General features: G+C 47.2%; 1 protein-coding gene across 3 annotated transcripts; it reads right to left on the bottom strand.

Moving 5' to 3' along the window:
- Window positions 1-49: 49 nt before the first annotated feature.
- UCMA (upper zone of growth plate and cartilage matrix associated) lies at window positions 50-9,279 on the bottom strand. Of its 3 annotated transcripts, none has more exons than XM_036843899.1 (5): window positions 9,128-9,279; window positions 8,740-8,805; window positions 8,560-8,655; window positions 5,114-5,212; window positions 50-488 (listed from the first exon to the last, which is right to left on the bottom strand). In XM_036843899.1, the coding sequence occupies exons 1-5, from the start codon at window positions 9,183-9,185 to the stop codon at window positions 391-393; spliced, it is 417 nt and encodes a 138-aa protein (XP_036699794.1). In that variant the 5' UTR covers window positions 9,186-9,279; the 3' UTR covers window positions 50-390. The 3 variants fall into 3 exon arrangements, with proteins under 3 accessions (XP_036699794.1, XP_036699795.1, XP_036699796.1); XM_036843900.1 differs by having other exon boundaries at window positions 8,596-8,655; XM_036843901.1 differs by lacking the exon at window positions 8,740-8,805.
- Between the last annotated feature and the right edge of the window lie 13,222 nt (window positions 9,280-22,501).

The raw sequence follows: 22,501 nt of genomic DNA, 5'->3' as shown, positions 1-22,501 counted from the left end.
GGGACCAGCTGGTGCCGCTCAGTGTGAGATTCAAGAAGACGGTACAGAGTGTTGACTCAGCGTTTTTATCCAGAAACTATAAGCAGACACGTGATCTTTTCTCTCTACTGTGATTCTTTCATTGTTCTATGGGCCAGGAGTCTCACTGTGGGAACCATAGCGAAGCAGTGGGAAACCACCGTGGGGTGATGCCAGTAGGCCCCACAGGCCTTGGCTCACCTCAGAAATTCACCTGCCCAGAAGCGCAAGCCAGGGCATTTCCGTCCACGAGAACAGAAGGCCCCAGGCTGAGGCCCTGGGAAGGGGCCTGTTTGTATGCAAAAGAGGTGCCCGAATACCGAGGGTGGGCGGGTGTGTCAAGTGCCATCTTCTGGGTGCGTCGGGCTGAGGTCAGATATGGCGGCGGTTGTAGAGATGGGATGGGTACAGGCCGTCATTATGCCACTGGCGCCACTGCTCGGTGGCCTCCCGGCTTCTCTCTGCGTGTTCTGGGGACGAGAGATGAAGTCGCCGTGTGAGGAGGGAGGGCTCTGATCTGGGGGCAGCCCCCGAGTCCACCCAAAGCCCCCCCTGCCTGTGACCTGTGCCATGAGCCACCGTGCCCGCGTGCGTGGGTGACAGACAGAGTGTCCCCGCTGGAAGGGCCTGAGAGGACGCCGAATCTAAAGGCCTCGTTTTAATACGGATCAGACCCAGATAGGTGAGCGTCACAGAGCTGATTGCCAAGAGTGCGGAGACCGGGGTCCTGCATTCAGCAGTTCAGCGCTCCTTCCCTGTACAGCCAGCGGAGGGGGGAGAGCCGCGTGCAGAAACTGGCCCAGAGACGCACCAACTAAGACAGAATCCAAAATCGCAGCAGCAGGAAAATAGACTGCAGACCATACTGTTGAAAAACTCACGGAAATGATTGTCAACATCGAGTGACGGGAGTATGAGTAAGGTGTTCCTTCTTACTGTTTCTTAGCTTTAAAAATAAAGTTATGTTTTTAAAGCTAACTGGGGAAAGGGGTGGATGAAGCAAGTGCAGGAAGATCTTGATAATCCCTGATTCTGGGTGATGGTTATATGAGGGTTTGTTATACTATATACTTTTCCATGTATTTGAAATGTTTCATAGTAAAGGCTAAAAAGAGCAGAAGGGAGTTTTTAATGAGTAAGAAAGTCCTGATTTTTCTGTCTTTGATAAGACATGTTTCTGAATAACGCCTTTGTGAAGCTATAGAATTAGGCTCCTGATGCCAATTCAAGAATGCCTGTCACTCACTGTTAGGTACCATTAAAGCAGGAGCAGATATCCCAAGGTTACCGGTGTTTAAAAAGCATCCTCAAAAAGTTAAACAGAATTAGCATTAACCCAACTGTTCTTAAAACAAGAATAGATGAATAGATAAAATGTGAGATGATAGATAGATAGATAGGAATGTATAGATATGTCTGTATGTATTATTCAGCCATAAAAAGGAATGAAGTTCTGATATGTGCTATAACATGAATGAGCCTTGAAACATGCTAAGTGAAATACACCAGACACAAAAGGACAAATATTGTGTGATTTCTCTTCTATGAAATATGTAGTATAGGCAAATTCGTATGGATAGAGAATATATTAGAGGTTTCCAGGGGCTGTGGGGAGAGAGGAGTTAATGCATAACGGGTACAAAGTTTGTTTGAGGGGTTTGGAAATAAATAATGGTGATGGTTGTGAATGTACTAAATGCCACTGAATTGTACACTTAAAAATAGGTAAGGTGGCAAATTTTATGTTCTAGATATTTTACCACAATTTTTTTTTTGAGTATTTGGAGAAAACGTTGAGAGGATAGAAAGTTAATAGAAGATAATAGCAAGGATTCAAAACTCAAAATGTCTTCCTTGCCTGTTTTCTCAAATGTGGGCTTCACCAAAAAGCCTGTGACCCTGACTTGTTGCCAGTGACACGCATCTTCTGTGGCATTGGGCAAACAGGAAAGCCTGGTGGCTTCAGGATGTGGAGGAAGTGGGTGTCCCCGTGGTCCTTAGCACCTGTGAGAGCCAGGTGCCCACAACAGGAAGGGCCCTTGTGACCACGGGGTGTTCAGGCGCCATGTCTGCTGGGTATGTTTCCTTCTATGTGAGCTTGGGGTCGGCACTACCCTGGGTGCTGAGAATCCTCTTAGGGACTTGGTGCCTCAGAGACAACCTGGAGCTCAGAGTCAGGCCAGGCTGTTAGCCTTGGGCCATTCACACCTTTCTCAGGCCACGTAGAGCAGCTACCCTTGGCCAATCTTGAGAGCATGATTTTGACATAGAAGTTGATTTTTTCTTCCCAGGTCATGCCGAACTCTTCTTAGACCATTTCATTTAGACAAAGGGAAGGTCTCCCTGGTAAAGACCCAAGGCCTGGACACTGTAGCCTTCGTGTAGGGACCACTTGTGGCCAGGCGTCATGCAGCCAGCCTGGGATGGCCTGACCCGGGCTTCCAGCTGTGAAGGTGGAAGCAGATCTGGGCTGCTGCCACGTAGGCCTTAGAAGTGGGAGTTCAACGCTGTTTATCCTGGAGCTTTTGGAGGCAGAACTCAGTTATTTTTGCCTTGAAGTTGGTGGTTTTGAGTAGAGGTACAAGCTGGAGCCACGACAGAGCCGAGTGAGGCTCTAACCACCCCCCCTCCCACTTCCCCAGACAAGGGCCAGTGTCCTGGGGGGTTTGGTAGAGGGGCCTTTGACTAAGGTGGGGTTTTCAGGCCCTCAGCAAGGTCACTGGTGTCCAGAAATCTCCCTTCAGACCACCTGCCTAAAATTCCTCTACTGGAAACCCAAGTCCTTCCCGTCACCCGTGGTATCTCTCAGCATTCGCTTTCATGCAGCAAGCACCTCGGGGAGAGTGTGATCATCCGCTGCTCTCCAGTATTCTGAGAATAGGTGATGTTGTCAATCAAGAGAGCTAACCAAACCTGGGGTCCTGACCGACGGGGAATGTGGGCGCCTCAGAGAAGGGCTCTGAGCGCTGCTCCCGGTGGAGGTTTCCGGCAACCTGACCTCTGTGCGTGGTCTGTTCCAGGGCAGAGGCAAGGGAAGGGGGGAAGCTGAAGTGAGCTTCACCTTGGTCAGCGTTTACCCTCGGCCAGGCTGGGCCCCCTGCACCTCTTCGCCTCTCCTTTCATCAAGCTCGGGGCGGAGGCGACCCCCACTGAGCCGCTCTGCCTTACCCCCTCCCTCCCTCCATCCTCATGGGCCAATCCTTGGATTGAAGAACCTCTCCAAGACCTCTACGCATTTGGTCTTCCTTGGGTACAAAAACATGGGCTTTGCTGACAAACTCGCCTTCGTTTAAATCCTTCACTACCTACATCACCTTGGTTATTCATGTATCCTTTCTAAGCCTGAGTTTTTAAAAGTGTAAAATGGAAATTGTAAGACCTGAGATGCTGGTCGTGAGGATCACGTGGTTCCGTACAGTGTCTGGCAGGGCACGTGCTCAGCCCGTGACAGCAGCTGCTGTCGCTACAGTCCCCGAAGGCCTGTGCCCTGCCCTGCAGCCTCTTCCTCTGTGGGCGAGGCCTGAGGCCCCTGACCTTAGTCCCCTCTGGCTTTGGTGGAGGATCTGGCATCCCTCAGGTGCCTAACCCCTCATCCTAATCCATCGTGGGAGGGAAAACAGTGAATGTTTTTCATCCAGATGCTAGGGATTTGGACCTGAAACATTTAAAAATGCACAAAATAAAATGCTGCTATTAATACTATGAGTTAAAAAAAAAACACATACTGAAGGAATTTTAGAGGCCACATTCTCATTTTTTAAATGCTTCTCCCCAAGCTGTCCACCAAGGTAAACAAATCTTTAACAGAAGTATTTGCCTCTGAATTACAACAATCTGAGCTTTCCCCAGGATGTTTGATTTGCTGGAATCCTGCCCAACACCTGTCTGCAGGGCTCAGCCAGGTGCCACCCGAAAGGCCGTGGGCACGGCCTGCAGCCCCCTGATACGTGGTGATGGTGCCCTTTCCACTAAGAGGTGCCCTGAGGGCATATTACCTCCCAACTCCACCAGCGCAAGCAAGCGAGGGGTGGACAACTTGGGAACTGAAATTGCAGACTCTCTCTAGCAAAGGTCACCTTAACTGGGGTCTTATGTCCAAGCCCACCTGCATCCAGGAACTTACTCGGAAGCATTTCAATCTTGAAGTTTCAGAAGAGACCAAAAAAGGAATAAAAACACACATTGGCCTGCCTGGTCTGATCCCTATTACCTGTTCTGTGGATGTTTTGCTATAAGTGACCCTTGAGGGCACTTAATAGATACCAAGTTGAATCCCATCCCCCATGGGAGGCTGGGGTTCAAAGGCAGAGCCTCCCTCCCCCTCCCCCCTCCCCCACACCCAGAGGCCTGGTTGAAACCAGCATTCCTGGGGGGCGGCTGGAGCCCTGTCTCCCAAGGCCAGAGGGTGGGGGTGAGGTGTGCTGACCGTCTGGTGAGAGACACAGAGGCAAAGGTCAAGGCTTTGCAAACAAGACGCTCAGGAACACGCAAACCCCGCAGAAACTTGCTCTGGGTGAGGGGAGCCGCCCCGTGGGCTGTAGATGTTGACGCTGGAGGTGGGGAGGGTACAGAGCGGGGCCCCGTGACCGGAGCCTTCTGAGCTCACTTGTCCTGGTTTGCTTCCACTGGTCGCCTGGTGCTGATGATAATAATTAGGTAAATGAAGGCCTAGGTCTTCCAGGATGGGCAGTTCCTAGAGGCATGACATTGATGGAAACCCAAGGCCCTTGAAAGTGAGTTTGAAATCCTCCCAACTCAGCTCACGGGAGCTGAGTTAACGGGAACTAAGCCATGAGTGCAGGTGCTAAGACAGAACACACCCAAGTAGGAGGAGAAAATACGATCAACCAAAAACTCCCCCAGCCCCACAGTCTCCAAGCCAGTGGTGTTCTGTCCTCTTCCATTTCTTCTCAAGTTCTGTAGCCACTTTTGTGACTTTCTCCCTGTTTTTCCGAGACTCCCATAGATATGAATTGAAAGTAGAGCTCCTCTTACCTCCCTCCTCTAGTTAAAATTGAGGGATAAGTACAGGCAAATCACATGGTTCTCCCGCAAAGCTCCACTTCCCCGAAGTCACTGGCTGACGAGCTCTTACCATCGTTTTGCTCCTCCACGAAGTTCTCAAACTCGTTCCTTTGTTCCTCGTGATGTTCTCTCCATAGCTCGTCCGCCTGCAGCTTCAGCCTCTTCTCCGCTGGGGGAGGGGAAGAGGCGAGAGTTGCCCCCAAGAATAGGGGCAGCCGCACGCATTTAGGGGGACACCAATCATTCTGCCTGAGAAACTTAATCAGGTGCAAAAGGGGCTGTTTGTGAGGGGGTAAGAGTGGGGCTTCACTGAAATGGTTCACTCCTGACACAGACTTTAAAACCTGAGGGACCTGGGGGAGCGTCCCATCCAACTGCCTCATTTTGTGAGTGAGAGGACAGACCCCCAAAAGGTGAAGCCATTTAGCTCCAGGTGTAAAATGAATGGTGTATCCAAGCATGCTGGGCCTCTTAGAAGCTAGGAATTTGATGATAGAAATGAATTCTATGAGGGACTAATCCAACTTAATTTCACATTAATTAACCTGCAAGTCCATTCAGCATCTTTGTGCTCCTATCATGGCCAGAATATATGCTAAGCACTGGGATTAAAAAGTCAAGTAAGAAAGATTCTGTCCCTCTGCCTAAGAGGCCTGTAATCCACTTAAGGAGAAAGATATGAAAATAAATTACACCCAGCATTATGGCTGCTGTGATAGAAATCGCCACGGGGCGTAACGGTGGCTGTGGTCGAGGGAATCTAAGATGATCCTGATATTCATGCCCTTAGGTGATTCTCTCCCCTTGTGTGGATTGGCCTAGTGGCTCACTTCTAATGGGCAAAATACGACAGAAGTGATGGGATATGACTTCTGAGATTAGGTTACAAACAAGACTGGCTTCCGTCTTGGGTTCGTAGGTCTGTCTATCTATCTGTCTATCTCTCACTTTTGCTCTTGCTCGGAGGGAAGCCATGTTGTAAGCTGTCCTGTGGAGAGGCCCACTCATGGCAGGAACTGATGTCCTTGACCAGTAGTCAGCAGGACTTGAGGTTTGCCAAGAGCCATGTGCGTGAGCTTGAAAGCGAATCTTCTCTCAATCAGGCCTTGAAATGAATGCAGCCCAAGCCAATACCTTGACTACAGCCCATAGAGACCCTGAGCCTGAGGCCACCAGCTAAGCTGGGCCTAGACCCCAGAAACAGACAATAAATGTTTGTTGTTTTAAGCTGCTAAATTTGGGGCTCATTTGTTACATAGCAGTAGATAACTAGTACAGGATATGGGGTGATCAGGTAAACTCCCTGATGATGAAAATACCAACCTCAGGTATTCCTTAGTTTGTGAGGCAATGCATTCCAGTAAAGTTGGCTGTAAACTTTTTTGTGAGGAGTCCCAGTTTCACATTATAAAGCTGAAGGTACACCTCTGGTTGGAGAAATACCCCCAGTGATAACTGAAAACTGTCACTGAGAACACGTAAACATTCCTTGGCTGTTGAACATGAAGCTTACCAGAGGGAACCTTACCTGAGCTACCAGGTCACAGCTCACCAGCAGGTGCAGCTGTCCCTCATCTGCTCTAATGTAGCCCCCCTCAAAAAACCTCTAGATTTTAGATTTTCCAACGTAAAATAAGTTTCTAGGTTCATCCATTTCTGCCCTCACACCTTTACATCTTTAGTCTGGCAGAAGCTTAGAGATAGAAATTGCCTGTTTTCTGGTTCCAGATTCAAGCTTATCAAAGTGTTGCCTGCCTTTACTGAACCTCAGACATAATTGGGCATTGTTCTACCCGTCACCGGAGTTGACCAGGTAACAGCAGATTAACTCAGGTGTATCCTAAGTGTTCACCAGGCTGTCCTGGGTTCCCACGACCGAAACCCCGAGCTTCCAACCCGGGTGACAGATCTCTGGCTTAATCATGCGTCTCATTGTTCTGAATCCACTTAGAGAATGGAAACTATTTGCCTCTTAAATTCATGCACGTTCCCCGCTGGGAGTCTGCCAAAAGGTTGCTTCTCATTTCCGTCAAGAACTGCCCAAACTCCATCAGTCTTTAAAGTGTTTCTTGACATTTGCTAACCTTTAAATCCCAAATTGTGTGAGGCCTGGAGATTTTCCCAGTGTGGTTGTACTTCTCCACTTAAAAAAAAAAAAAGGGAATTTCATCTCCAAGCATTTTCATCTCACTTCTTGCCCATCATTTGAAAACAGTCCTGTTATTTTCACTGAGCAAGTTACCTTGCTGAGTGTGCTGAGAGGCACAAAGAGTTTATTCAGACAGACACATAAGTAATGAATCAAGCCTTGGACTCAGAGTCTGTCAGAGCTGAGTCCTTGGAAGAATCTAGTTCAAGGACAGAAAACTCAAATCTCTTCAAGGGTCGGCAGGTCATGGAAATGAGGGTCTCTGCCAAGCAGGGGATACCAGGGCCTACTTCAGGCTGAGAAGGAGACATACTTCCGAGCTCAAAAGCCTCCCAAATGCATTGGAAGTGAAGACTTCTAAAAACACTGCTGGCAGATGTAGAGAATGGACTTGAGGACACAGGGAGGGGGAAGGGGAAGCTGGGACGAAGTGAGAGAGTGGCATGGACATATATACACTACCAAATGTAAAATAGATAGCTGGTGGGAAGCAGCCGCATAGCACAGGGAGATCAGCTCGGTGCTTTGTGACCACCTAGAGGGGTGGGAGGGAGGGAGACGCAAGAGGGAGGAGATATGGGGATATATGTGTATGTATAGCTGATTCACTTTGTTATACAGCAGAAACTAACACACCATTGTAAGGCAATTATACTCCAATAAGATGTTTAAAAAAAAACTAGGAAAAAAAAAAAAAAAAACCACTGCTGGCTGAACACCCCTCTTTCAGGGGCTTATAAATAAGGAAACGGGCCCAGGGAGAAGAAGTGGTCAAGGCCACTTAGCAGCAAAGCTGTCACCAAACCCACATTTCTAGTTCCCAGTCCCGTGTGCCCTCTTCCCTGCTTACAGCGCTGCTCTCTTGCCTGTAGGGTACACCATGAATTACCCGGAAAGCACACACTGAGCTATTGTGTCCCTTCTCCACTGAATAGATATTCTCCCCTTAACATTTTTTTTGGGGGGGCCTCGCTACGCGGCATGCAGGATCTTAGTTCCCCGACCAGGGATGGAACCCATGCCCCCTGCAGTGGAAGCGGGGAGTCTTAACCGCCGGACCACCAGGGAAGTGCCCCCCGTCCCCGACCTTAACATTTTTAACTTTCAGAAATTGAGATGCAGTTCATCACTTAAGTGCATTCAGTGTGGCCCTATCCTCTTTGCTTCTTACCCCGACAGCATAGCCAATCAAAGACTGACCTACAGTCGAGGGAACGTGATGTAACTTCTAATTCAGAGCTGCAGCCACTGAGACCTGAGGGCCTAGGTTGAGCCCTCGGTCCTTGGCGTTGCCTGCAGCCCGGCTGACTGTGGGAGAGAGAAGGAACACGAGGCAAGAGCAAAAGGCAGGCCACCAGCATCCTTACCATTGACCTTTTCTCGGGATCTGGGGGACCGCTTGCCTCGCTTCTTGAGGAAATTCAAGGCATCTGATTCCTGCATGAAAATCTTCTCTTCCACGCCTGAAACCCGAGAGAAGCCGGTCACAACCGGCACATGCTCACCAGGGCTACGTCGGGAGCCCCCTGGGTGGCCCCGGCACTCACCTTCCTGCACCTCTTGTCCTGCCAAGCGCCTGGTGCCCACCGACACAGCTGTCCCCTCCCGCAGGACTGTGGGACGAGAGCACAGCGTGAGGGCTGCCGCACCCCAAGAGGAGCCCTCACCCTGAGCCAGGCCAGGGTAGTCCTTCCCAGGGCCGTGACTTGCCCTGCAGACCTGGATGCCTCAAATACCAGCCACAGAGCCAAGTTCCCCAAGAAACCGCCAGGCGTGCTGGTTTCTCTGTACTGCGTTGTGTTATACACACAGACACATACACACAAACACACACACCCAGGTACAGCCTTCTTAACAGTAGGTACCCCCTCTACCTGGGTCACCTGAGCAGCCTCACCTAACACCAAGTCCATCCTGGAGCCTCCCCATACTCACTGGACAGGAGCACAACAGCCGAGAGGCAGGAGATCAGGAACAGCTGTCTCCAGGCCATCTTTGGAAAAGCCGAGGCTCTGTCTGGGAACTACAGACAGAGAGGGTTCTACAGATCCTGAGGCTGCCAAGTCCTCACTTCTGTGTCAGGCAGATCAGGAGGGAGAGAGAGAGGCAGGAGGCTGGGATGCCACTGGGGGTGAGGTGGGGGGGGGGGAGCAGGGAGTGGGAGGGGTCCCGGCCGCGACTTCCATTGGCCGCTCCTGCCAGAGCACCGGAGATGTTTTTGGCACCTTGCAAACCACACAGAAGCAGAGTCTGTCATCGGAGCCTCAGCCAGGACAGTTCTGAAGTGGCCTTTCCAAGATCCGCACCCAAGGAGTTGCTGTTGGAATGCCCAGCCTCAGAGTCAGGATTCCAAAGACCAAGGGCAAATTTCAAAGAGCCCCTGGCATCTGCTTCAGGGGAGGTGGGGACTCTAGTGCTGGAAGCTGAAGCATGTGGGGAGGGAGGTGGGGCTCAGTGGGGGACTTTGACTCAGCTGTCAGGCCAGCAGGGACCGTAAAGGCTGGAAGACCCCCCCTTAAGGTGACTCTGGCCTGGACACGTGGGCCATTCTGACAGTAGCCCCCGACTTGACCCCAGCTGATGCTCACTGTCAAACAAAGCACAGACCCCTTGGCCTGGGGTCCCAGAGCCCTTTCCAGACATCGAGAAAGAGAGGCAGTCAGCCTTCCACGGGGGAGGGGAGGAACACAGTGTGTAAAGAGCCCCTCCTCTGGGCACGCTGCTCAACGGCGCACCCCGTGTAGGGGAGGAAGTGCATTCCCAGAAACGGGGATGCTGCTGGAATCCAAGCCCTACGGGGCCATCAGAGCCCAGTCCCTTAGGAACTTTGTTCTTGACACTGTCATTTATTTTGAACCATCCAAAGAGTTGCCTTCGGGCATTGTTTTGAATCGTCCTAATAGTGACCATCCCTAGACCCACCCACATAAAGCTCCCCTTTCATTAGACACGTGTAGTAACATCCCACATGTACTTGGGCCATTGGCAGGAAAAGAATGTTAATAGCAGAAAAATAAGCAAGGCACAGCAAACAAAATAAATGGGCTGTTTTCCAGTGGAGGGAAGTGCGACTGACACCTCTGCCAGCTCTTGGTGGCTGTGAGCACACAGAGGGCTCCCCTTCAACACTGGCTGACCTCACTTAACCAGGTGCGGGTGGGTTCTGCATGATCCACCCGGGAGGGGCAATACCCATGAGGACACATCAGCAAGGATTCATCTGTCAGGTTGACTAGCTGTCACTTGAAAGAGGGAAGGGCCCCGAGGCAGAGCGATGTTGATGGGACTTGTGGGTGAGAAAATGGGTGTGTGGAATACCTGTGACATCCTTGATACACTAATTCTTCTTGCTGCCTTTTTCAGTTCCATTCATTTCAACCATGAATATTTATCGAACATCTACTCTAAGCCAGCCACCTGTGCTAGTCACACGCTCACCAGCTTTTAGTAAATCTGCCCAACGTTTCCAAAGTACCTTCCGCCCCAGGTCGGACACTGTGCATCCACTGTCCACGCAGAAAGGCTTAGGGAAGAATCTCAAGCCCTAGGAAGTTCTCTCAGACCCAGCTGGGAAGAAAAGGGCAGGAGATCCAGAATTCACTGAATGGAGGATGGAGGCTTGCAATGGGATGTAAACTTTGTTCTGGAAAAACAAGCTTACACTTCTTACATACGAAGGCTGGTGGCCTGAGATTTCTATCGGCTACACTGATGTGCTCCAAGGAATGGTCTGGCCACGGCTGGTCTCAAAGTATAATCTCTCAGTTCTTCCAGAGCTCTCTCCCTCTAGACCCTTTGGTGTCTACACTTCCCACCCTCTTTCATTTCCCACCTTCAGCTCACCCACCTCTGGGGCTGCTCGCTGCACCTGTCTGTGCTGCAGAGGTGGCCTCCTCGTGACATCATACCCCGGAGTATAACAAGCCACCCACCTCAAGGCAAAAGCATGATTCTAATGCAGCTATAATTTTATGAATATACTAAAACCCATTGAATTGTACACTTTACGTGGGTGAATTGCATGGTATGTGATCAATATCTCAAAAAAGCTCTTACAAAAACACGTGTATAGCGTACTTCCCTGGTGGCGCAGTGGTTGAGACTCCGCGCTCCCAGTGCAGGGGGCCCGGGTTCGATCCCTGGTCAGGGAACTAGATCCTACACGCATGCCGCAACTAAGAGTTCACATGCCACTACTAAGGAGCCCACCTGCTGTAACTAAGACCCAGTGCAACCAAATAAATAAATATTAAAAAACAACAACAACAAAAACGTGTATATACACATATATTACACAATATGGAAACAGCTTCAGGATACTCATCTATAGGGGTCATGGGGGTTGGGGGAGGGTCAGGAAGACTTTAAGGAAGCAGTGATGGCTGAGATGAAGCTTGAAAGATGAGGGTTTCCAGAGCCCAGTTAGACGGAAGGCATTGTCAAAGGGCCCAGAGAAATGAAGCCCATTTGAGAAATTGCAGGCAATGAGCAATAGCGGAGCACGGGAGCACACGGAGGGGCTGGCGGTAGCCAGGGCCTAGGTCACGGTGTAAGGGGTCTGGCCTCCATCCTCGTGAGACTAGTGTGACAGCTGTAAGCACATATCCCGGGGCCAGTCCCCCAGTTCAGCCCCAGCTCTGGACTGAACCAGCTGCATGGCCTTGGGCAGGTCATTTTACCTCTCTGCGCCCAATTCCCTCCTCTGTCACACAGATTGATATGAGGATTGGAGACAATGCCTCCACCGTTCTTACAACAGTGCCTGGCATGCACAGACTAATGTATATGTGTTTGCTCTCATGACACAGTAATGAACCATTGAATGATTTTGAGCAGGGAAGTGACATGAGGGTTTTTTTTAGGAACACCACACCCATGATGTGGAGGGTGAGAGGGATTGGACTAAAGTGGAGACACTTAGAGAAGGCTGTTGCATTCGTCCAGGTGAAGGATGATGTCGGCAGGGGGCAGGAAACTCAGGAATGGAGAGGACAGATATTTAAAAAGATTGAAGAAATAGAATCAGTGAGACTTGATGACTAATTAGCTCAAGGGAGTGATGGATTGGGAGGTGTGCATTTCAGGTGGCTCCTGAGTTTTTAGTTTGGATAACTGGGTGGATGGATGGTAAGATCATTCTGTGAGGTGGAGAAAACGGAGAAAGTTCAAGGGGTGTGTCATTGGACAAATCAAGTCCAGTGATCTGTGGATTCAAACCAGGTCTTCTGATGTCAAATCCAGTGTTCTTCCCATTTTCCCACAACTGTAATTTTGTGAATGTACTATCCCATCCCCACAATCAATTTTAGAACACTTTCATCACCCCCAAAAAGAAATTCCATATGCATTAGCAGTCACTCCTCATTTTCCCCAGCCCTCAAAGGCCTGGGCCACCACTAATCTGCTTTCTGTCTCTATGGATTTGCCTATTCTGGGTATTTCACCTAAATGGAATCATACCCTATGTGGCTCTTGTGACTGACTTCTTTCACTTCAAATACAGTGTTCAAGGGTCATCCATGTTGAAGCATGCATCCATACTTCATTCCTTCTTATTGCTAAATAATGTCATGTTGTACAGATATACCATATTTTATTTATCCGTTCATTGGTTGATGGACATTTGGGTTGTTTCTACCTTTTGGCTATTATAAATAATGCTGCTATGAACATTCTTGTGCATGTTTTTGTGTGGGCATATGTTTTCATTTCTGTTGGGTGGATACCTAGGTGTAGAATTGTTGGAACATGTGGTAACTCCATGTTTAACTTCTGAGGAACTCTCACGTTATAACTAAAATGTTCATTTACTTGTCTGTCTCCTTCAATGCTGTGAGGTCTCTTTGAGGAGGAGTTTCCACCTTGGTCATACCTGAGATGGTCTCTGGCACTGAACTGATGCATAAATGTTTCAATAAACATTTATCAGTGAAAATACTCTGGAGTGAGGGCATTAAAAGGAAGCATTTATGAGCTCACTTCAATGGGCTATTCATAGGAAGGTACCTACACAGGGACCTGAAATTTCCAAGTTTATGTATCACTGGGTTCCGGGTCCTTCTCAAGCAGCAGACATGAATTCTGTGGTTCATTTGTGGATTGTCTTAGAGGGCAACCAAGAAGGCCTTCATGTTCCCCTCAGTTTGACTGAACTTTAGACAGGTTTCTTTCTGACTGTAAGCCCCTGACCTCCCTTTTGTAAGAACATTTAATTTAGAAAACGTGCGCTTGTAAATTCTTACCCTGCACCTTTGAAATGTATGCAAATCTTCTAACCTCTTGCCAGACATTCAAGCCAGGAAGTGTCTTTCTCAAGGACCTGGGAATCATGTTTTTGAAATGAAAACACCAAAGGAGATAGCACTTCTATCTCACACCAAAGGAGATAGCATTTTTGCCCTCTGTGGGAGGGTAGGCACCTGACTTTGGTGGGCACTTTATTCCAATTGTGACGGCCAATTAGCAAACACAGGTGGCCTGTGATTCCCCCTACCCTAGCTCTTAAAACCTCTCCACGTCTACCATACCATCCAGCAATTCCACTCCTGGTTATTTGTCCAAAGAAAACAAAAACACTAATTCAAAAAGATACATGCACCCCAATGTTCATAGCAGCATGATTTATAATAGCCAAGATATGGAAACAACCTAAATGCCCATCAACAGACGAATGGGTAAACAAGATGGACTATATATATACAATGGGGTATTACTTAGCCATAAAAAAGAATGAAATTTTGCCATTGGTAGCAACATGGGTGGACCTGGAGGGTATTCTGCTTAGTGAAATAAGTCAGGCAGAGAAAGACAAATACTGTATGTTTTCACTAATATGTAGAATCTGAAAAGTAAAACAAATGAACAAATACAACAAAACAGAAACAGACTTACAGATACGGAGAACAAACTAGGGGTTTCCAGAGGGGAGAGGTATAGGGGGAGGAGCAGGATAGGGGAAGGAAATTAAGAGGTACAAACTACTAGGTATAAGGCTGTAATGTACAGTGCAGGGAATATAGTCAATATTTTATAATAACTTTGTATGGAGTATATTCTATAAAAGTATCAAATTACTATGTGGTATACCTGAAATTAATATAATATTCTAAGTCAACTATACTTCAATTGGAAAAAAAAATCTCCAGCCCTTTGTTTTAGTAGAGTTGAGATCAGTCTCTCTCCTCTATTGCAGTAGTCTTTTTTTTTTTAATTAATTTATTAATTTATTTTTGGCTATGTTGGGTCTTCGTTTCTGTGCGAGGGCTTTCTCTAGTTGCGGCAAGCGGGGGCCACTCTTCATCGCGGTGCGCGGGCCTCTCACTGTCGCGGCCTCTCTTGTTGCGGAGCACAGGCTCCAGACGTGCAGGCTCAGTAGTTGTGGCTCACGGGCCTAGTTGCTCCGCGGCATGTGGGATCGTCCCAGACCAGGGCTCGAACCCATGTCCCCTGCATTGGCAGGCAGATTCTCAACCACTGCGCCACCAGGGAAGCCCTGCAATAGTCTTTTTATGTTTTATTTTTTAATTTATTTGGCTCTGTCGGGTCTTAGTTGCGGCATGCGGGATCTTTCGTTGCAGTGCGCGAGCTCTTCATTGCGGCACGCGGGCTTCTCTCTAGTTGTGGCATGGGGACGGGGCGCTCCCGAGCATGTGGGCTCAGTAGCTGTGGCGTGCAGGCTTAGTTGCCCCACAGCATGTGGGATCTTAGTTCCCCAACCAGGGATCGAACCCACGTCACCTGCATTGGAAGGCAGATTCTTAACCACTGGACCACCAGGGAAGTCCCTATTGCAATAGTCTTGAATAAATTCTTCCTTGCTTTGTCTGGTGCAGTTTTAACTTTTACAAGGGCACTGACTCAACATCTCATTTGATCCACCAGGGAAAGAGGGCATAACTCATGTAAGTGGAAATGATCCTTAGGGAGTGGGCCCGTGCAGGTGAGGTCACCAGATGCCATGGCCCAACTGTAAGTGTTATCCTGAACTAAATATAGAAAAGCCCATTGTCTATAACTAATACTAAGAATATATTATGTTCTTTCATTTCACTTCATTTTCAATGGACTAATTATGCTCCTGAGCACCTCCCCGTGTGGTAGAGGTGAGTTAAGGATTGTACCAAAAGGGAGACTCATGACCCTTGGAACCAGGAGGTCCTCAGAGTTCGGCCCCCCCAGGAGCCCTCACAGAGCACGTAGATGGACACCTTTCCTGCCGCCTCCTCAGTGAGAAGGAAACACCGTATAGATGTGAATGTGAAGGCTTATTTGTTGGGCAAGAGAGTGATAGTTTGCAAAAAATAAAGTTTCAACTCATTTGAAGTCCCTCTGGATCTGACTGTGTTGACACAGGTGGGTGTGGAAAATGAGGGCTTCGTGAGTCAGGACAACATTTCTAAAACCTTTCTGGTTTCTTATTTTCCTGTGAAAGACATTCATTTCTCTAAGCACCTAGCCAGAGTGTCATAGAGCTTCTTTATAGCTCTTTCCCTCATGTGCCATGGAAATATTATCAGTCCCTATGAAAACGGTGTCTAGAAGTCTCCCCCTGAAATTAAGTCTGGCAGGAGATGTCTCCATTCAGTGCAATCGACATCACTAGGCTAATGTTCTGTTCTCAGTGTGACCAACGACTTCCTTGAGTTTATAGAGAAAATTATAAACCTTTCTCTGTGTCTTGCTTTCCCCACATGCCATACAAGGAAGCCAAGAAGCATTTGTCTTCCACCATCACCACTAGGCTATATGACACATTAGCGGAGAAAGCTCTGAAAAGGGCGTGGGGTATTCTACAGCTGCATGGAGTACTGCTGTGAATATCTGGGTTGATATTCAGCAGGCAAGCACTGTTATGGCTAAAACAAGTTACTAAGATATCAAAATACTTCCTTATCAATTGTTCAGTAGCCACTTTCCTGAGCCATCTCTCACCCACTGTTGCCCCAGGTACCCAAGGCTCCCTCCCAGGACCCCTACTTTCCATAGTCCGTTATCCAAGGGGATGATGCTTGGCCCAGCGGGGCACCCTGCTCTGCTCCCACAGCTGGCCTTGATTCTGATTGGTCAGTGTCTGTCCTGTGTCAGCTGAACATATTAATATCCCTCTGAATTCAGAGATTTCTAATTACTCACGAGTCATCTAAAATTACATTATATTTTTTCCCACCTCTCCTCTTTGCCACCTCTTGTGTTTCTCACACTGAAGTACTATCCCTAACCCTCACCAAAAATCCCACACCTGTTACAAAGACTCATGTGCACCGAGGTTTAAAGTATCTATACTTACAAAAGTGAAAACTGGAAACAGTCTAAATAAAACAGCAGGGCACACATTATGGTGTATGTGTGGGAGAAGAGTATGTACCTATTGGAAATGTTACGAAAGATGGAGAACATGATGGTATAGTAGTTGCTGATGAGAAGCCACAGCAGTGTAGGTGGCCAAATGCTCTACCAGAAAGGTGTTCCACCGTGACAGGTTCTCCTGGTTTGCTGAGGAATCCCTTTAGAGTAGGGGTGAGTAAAGTAAGTTAGTGATGTAAGGGAAAGGTGAGTTGGGCCCATTTTTCTGGAAGATCAATCACCTGGAATGGGTAGATCTTCACTGTTGTGAAAATTAGTCACTTTGGCAGGTCTTGTGGGAGGGGGAGGGGGAGGAGGGGTAGAAGAGGAAGAAGAGGGGGTGGAGGGATGTTTCAGGTCAGTGAAGGGGGGTCTTGGGCAGGTCCTCACCCAGCATCCCTTGGGCTTCTTGTCAGTGGAGCCAGCAAGAGCTGATCACCGAGACTGCTGAGACTTGTCATAGCTTGGGCTTAAGACCCTAGACCGAGAGTCACCTGGGGCTCATCTCTCCCCAAAGAAACAAAGTGAAGGACCTTTGTTCTACTACCCGTGGCAGCAACTAGAGCAGAGCACGTAGCTGCCACCTCTGGAGCGCCCTGTGCCGCCAAGGTCGCCCGTGCCCTAACCGTAGGAGCCTGAGCCTTCTGGCCCAGACTTGCTGGCTCCCACCTTCCTCAGCAGCCTCTTGCCTTTGACCCGTGGGACTGCACCGCTGCCCACTTTCCGAGCCGCCCCAGGCTTCGGGAGTGGCATCTCGGTGCCTGGGTTATTGGTACACCACACCCCTAGCCCTCACTGCTCAGAAGTTGACCCGTCAGGGATTTAAAAAGCCTCCCGGTCAGAGTGGCCTGAAGCCCCTGTCCTGAAGGTGACACTTGAAGGTGAGAAGCCCACCCCCAAGGGTTTACTGCTCTACATGATGACAGCAGCTTAGCAATTACGACCACTTTAGGAACTGAAGACTTGACCCAGCCTGCTGACGGACTCAACTCACCGAGGTCAGGTTCCGGCGCGAACCCTAATCTCACTAGGCCGTGGTCCCAAGATTAACCTCCCAGGATGCCACCAAGGCAGATGGTGCTGCTGCCTGCAGGACCCGTGATGTACAATGGGAAAGAGACTCAACTTCTGGACTCTGCTCTTGCTGTCGGATGGAGAGACTTGAATGTCCTCACTCTTGGGATGGATGGATATACATTAGCTTTACTCCAGAGGGTTTAGAGGTGTGGTTCGCAGACTCTGTGAAGTCAGATCTCCCTGGTGCTTTAAAAATACCAGCATTGGGGACTCCCCTGGCGGTCCAGTGGTTAAGACTCCACAGTTCCACTGCAGGGGGCACCCGTCCGATCCCTGGTTGGGGAACTAAGATCCCGAATGCCACGTGGTGTGGCCAAAATAAATAAATAAAATAAATTATTTTAAATAATACCAACACTGGGCCTCAACCTCTAAGAGTCTTTGTGTGTGTAATTTGAAAAGTTCATGTCTTTCACAAATGAACGTATCTATGAAACAGAAACAGAATCAGGGACCTAGAGAATAGACTGGTGATTGCCAAAGGGGAGGGGGGCTTGGAGAGGGATGGATTGGGAGTCTGGAATTAGCAGATGCAGACTGCTTTATGTAGAATGGATAAACAACAAGGTCCTACTGTATAGCCCAGGGAACTATATTCAATATCCTGTGATGAACCATAATGGAAAAGAATGTGAAAAAGAATGTATATATATGTATAACTGCGTCACTTTTCTGTAAAGCAGTAATTAACACAACGTTGTAATTCAACTATACTTCAATTAAAAAAGTTTTTTTTTAATTTTGCAGGGACAGAGGTATTATTGATAACCTAGATCTGCAGTGGCACCTAGAAAGTTGTGCATTTTTCTCAATAAAGGCGCGCTATCTCTCTGGAGATGAAATACAGAGCTGATTTCTAGTTTCACGATGGGCTCTCTGGGGGAACAGAAAGGCAAGGCCCATGGCAGAGCATACAGACGAGGTCTGTGGGACAAGAAGTGTGGGCCAAGCTAACTGGGGTCCCTGGCCATCCAGGAATCCTGTGAATATAAGGCTTATATCCTGGGTTCTCCACAGTCTGGACGACAGCTCGGCACGCCATAAGGCAGGCCCAGGGAGGAGAGAACCTAAGTCACGTCAAGAAGCTTGGGCCAGGGCTGAGCCGTGTTAAAGGAAGACAGGCACACAGGCCCCCCGTCTTGCCCAACTTGTGGGGACAGCTTTGCAGGCAAGACTGGGGTGCGAGGGGACTCTGTTAGGCAAAGTCCTACACGACAGGCCTGGGGGACCAAAAGGACTGGTAAATAGCAGGCAAGACCCCGACCCTCTTCCTCCCACCAGACGCCAAAATGCACCTCACCGGAGGGAGAGGGCATCACCCTGTCACTCCCAGTGACAGCCCAGCACTGGGGAATATATTAGGGTGTAGGTTCCCCAAAGTTTGGACACCCTCTACTACAAGATACTCCGAGATGAAAGGCTTCCAGGGTCAAATAAATTTGGGGAGTACTATATAGACTCTATCCTCCTCCTTTGCGCCAGATTCACAATGCACAGGAGCATATTAAAGGCTCTGACAAGCCCTGCAGCTGGACAATCTGTTTTTGTTTAGCATTCCCCAAATTGAATTGACCATGCCATCTTTATTCATGGAGTACCCTTTAACATCCCATGGCCTATTTTGGGAAGATCTGACTTGGTCATTTAACAGCAAGAGAGTCTGTAGCTAGAATGGCATTTGTCAATAATCTAATTTCCAAGAACAAACATAATGTAATAAGTGTTACATAATAATTATATAGTACTGCCCTCAAATAATATACAGTCCAAAAATGTGATACAAATGAATTTATTCACAAAGTAGAAACAGACTCACAGACTTCAAAAACAAACTTATGGTTACCAGAGGGGAAAGGTTGGGGTAAGGGATAAATTAGGAGTTTGGGATTAACATATACACACTATTATAAATAAAAGAAACAACAAGGACCTACTGTATAACACAGGGAGCTCAATATTCTGTAATAACCTGTATGGGAAAAGAATCTGAAAAAGAATGGATATATGTATATGTACAATTGAACCACTTTGCTGTACACCTGAAACTAACACTATATTGTAAATCAACTTGTGGGATCTTAGTTCCCCATCCAGGGATCGAACCTGTGCCCCCTGCATTGGAGGCTCAGAGTCCTAACCGCTGGACCGCCAGGGAATTCCCTGGGAACAGTTTTTTTAAATGACAATAAACTGTGAGCACCACAGGCACTGGGAGAGATAGAATTGTCTAGGAGAGCAGTCAGTGTAGGCAGGGAAGCTTCTAAGAAAGCCCTGGTGTAAAGGAAGATGTGAGATTTTGAAGGATGAACACAGTGTACCTTCAACGGAGAGCGGGGGAGGAATTCCAAACTGGAGTTATTGGTCTTCTCATTTGAAAAAGCAAAAAATCCAACAAAGGAAGGATAGGTATAGATATGGACATAGGAAAGAAGGAAAATCATCTCCCTCATGCATCCGACTTCGGGTCAACTTGGAAAGATTCTGAATTCAAGGTCATCTCTTCTGACCAGAGGGAACTTCAGGTGAAAATGGTGTCTTGACCTATGACCTGGTTAGACTCTGAGTAGCGCCGTTTTGAAAAACAGCCCAACTTAGGGCATGGAAGCTCAAAAATCATTCTCCATTTGCACATGACCAAAACCTAAGCATATGGCAAATCTATCCTAAGAACCGTGACTCTTTACAGCTTGTTGCAGAAGCACCATCCTTCACATCATCAGTTCTCCTGACGTCCCTGGTAGGACTCGGGGCAAGTGGCAACCTCTCTTCCCAAGGCAGGCTCCCACTCCAGCTCTCTGCTGGCAGAGAATCCCTAAGAAAGGCTTCAAGCTCTGAAGCTCAGCTCTTGTTTTGTTTTAATTAATTAATTTTTTTTTTAATGTAGGCCATTTTTTAAGTCTTTTCTTGAATTTGTTACAATATTGCTTCTGTTTTTTTATGTGTTGTTTTTTTTTTGGCCATAAGGCATGTGGGATCTTAGCTCCCCGACCAGGGATCGAACCCGCACCCCGTGCATTGGAAGGTGAAGTCTTAACCACTGGACCACCCGGGAAGTCCCTTAATTTAGTTTTGTTTTCACTAAAGGAAAGCAGGAAAGTGGCTACTCCAAGACCTTAAAGTGTCTTAACAGCATGAGTTGTCAATTCTGGTGAAATTATTAAAAAGGAAAAAAGCACCCCCTCTCCCTATCACAGATCCTTGCCACTTGTACTTTTTGTCACAGCTAATTCCAGGGAGGGCACCTAGTGTTGGGGCAGGCAGAGAAGCAGCCCCCGGAGGGCTGGGCAGGAGGGTTAGTGATCTTTGAAGCTCTCATCCTTCTGGAAATAGCTGGGGAGCGAGAGAAGCAGAGACTGGCTATTGTGTGGCATAAAAGGGACAGGGACAGAACTTTCCAAGCATAGGGACAGCTGTTGGAGGAAAAAATGAGAAGGGAGCTTGTGTATGATTGATTTTCTGTGATGTCCCAGGACCTGCATTACCACACTTGAGTGTCAGTATAACCCCGAGGCAGGAGGTGACTGGGGATTTTCACCAGTTTAGGGATGAGAGTTGTTGGGGCCCCCTTCTTCTTACTGGGGTCCTGGACAAATTAAAGAATAAAACAGAGTGGAAGGTGATGGTTAAATGTCACCTTTATGACTCAAAATCTAGAGTGTGAGGAACCAGGAATGTATAGAGTTCCAGTTGCTCTACATCTTCACCAGCATCTGATGGTTTTTAGTGTTTCTAATTTAGCCAATCAAGTGGGCTTTAATGAAACCATATTACATTATGGTTTTAGTTTGTATTTCCCTGATATTTAAGGATATTGAGCACTTTTTCATGTTCTTCCTGGCCATTTGTACTTATTCTTTTGTAAAGTTTCTGTTTAAATCTTTTGCCCATTTTGTATTGGTTTGTCTTTTTATTATAGATTTTCTATATTCTCGGTATTCTACTTTGTCAGATATAAATTTTTAATATATTTTTAAAATACTTTGTCAGTAAATATTTTCTCTAGGTCTGTGGCTTCCCTGCTCATTTTCATAACTGTGTCTTCTGATGAGCAGCAGTTTTTAATTTTCATAAAGTATGACTAGTGATTTCTTTTTCATGGTTTGTGCTTTCTGTGCTCTAAGAGCTCTTTACCTACTCCAAGGTTTCAAAAATCTTCTCTATTTTCTTATACAAGTTTTATGTTTATATCTATGATCCATCTTGAATTTTTTTTTTAATTTTAGTTGCTTTATTTTTATTTATTTAATTGAAGTATAGTTGATTTATAATGTTTCTGATGTACAGCCAAGAGATTCAGTTATATATATATATATATATATATATATGTATGTATATACACATGTACATATATATACTTTTTCAGATTCTTTTCCATTATAGGTTATTACAAAGTAGTGAATATAGTTGACTGTGCTATACAGTAGGTCTTCGTTGTTTATCTGTTTTATATATAGTAGTGTGTATCTGTTAATCCCAAATTCCCAATTTATCCACCCCCTTTCCCCTTTGGTAACCATAAGTTTGTTTCTGAAGTCTGTGAGTCTGTTTCTGTTTTGTAAATAAGTTTATTTGCATCATTTTTTTTAGATTCCTCATATAAGTGATATCATATGATATTTGTCTTTCTCTGACTTTTTTTTTTAAATTTTTATTTATTTATTTATTTATTTGATTGTGCCGGGTCTTAGTTGCGGCAGGCAGACTCCTTAGTTGTGGCGTGCGAACTCTTTAGTTGCGGCATGCACGTGGGATCTAGTTCCCTGACCAGGGATCGAACCCGGGCCCCCTGCATTGGGAGCACAGAGTCCCATCTACTGCGCTACCAGGGAAGTCCCCTGTCTGACTTACTTTTGTGTATGGTATGAGATAGGAGTCAATATTCATATCTTT

This window comes from Balaenoptera musculus, chromosome 2 (assembly GCF_009873245.2).
Source record: "Balaenoptera musculus isolate JJ_BM4_2016_0621 chromosome 2, mBalMus1.pri.v3, whole genome shotgun sequence".
NCBI lineage: Eukaryota > Metazoa > Chordata > Mammalia > Artiodactyla > Balaenopteridae > Balaenoptera > Balaenoptera musculus.
The sequence above is the reverse complement of the archived record's forward strand: the minus strand, read 5'-3'. Positions and strand labels throughout refer to the sequence as shown.

Bases quoted from the DNA above. Each gene is read 5' to 3' on its own strand.
- UCMA (XM_036843899.1), bottom strand. From the start codon at position 9,185: ATGGCCTGGAGACAGCTGTTCCTGATCTCCTGCCTCTCGGCTGTTGTG. The intron at 5,213-8,559 runs GTAAGGATGCTG...CCCCTCCCCCAG, and splicing joins ATCCCGAGAAAAGGTCAATG to CGGAGAAGAGGCTGAAGCTG. The intron at 489-5,113 runs GTAAGAGCTCGT...TCTCGTCCCCAG, and splicing joins CGTGGAGGAGCAAAACGATG to AACACGCAGAGAGAAGCCGG.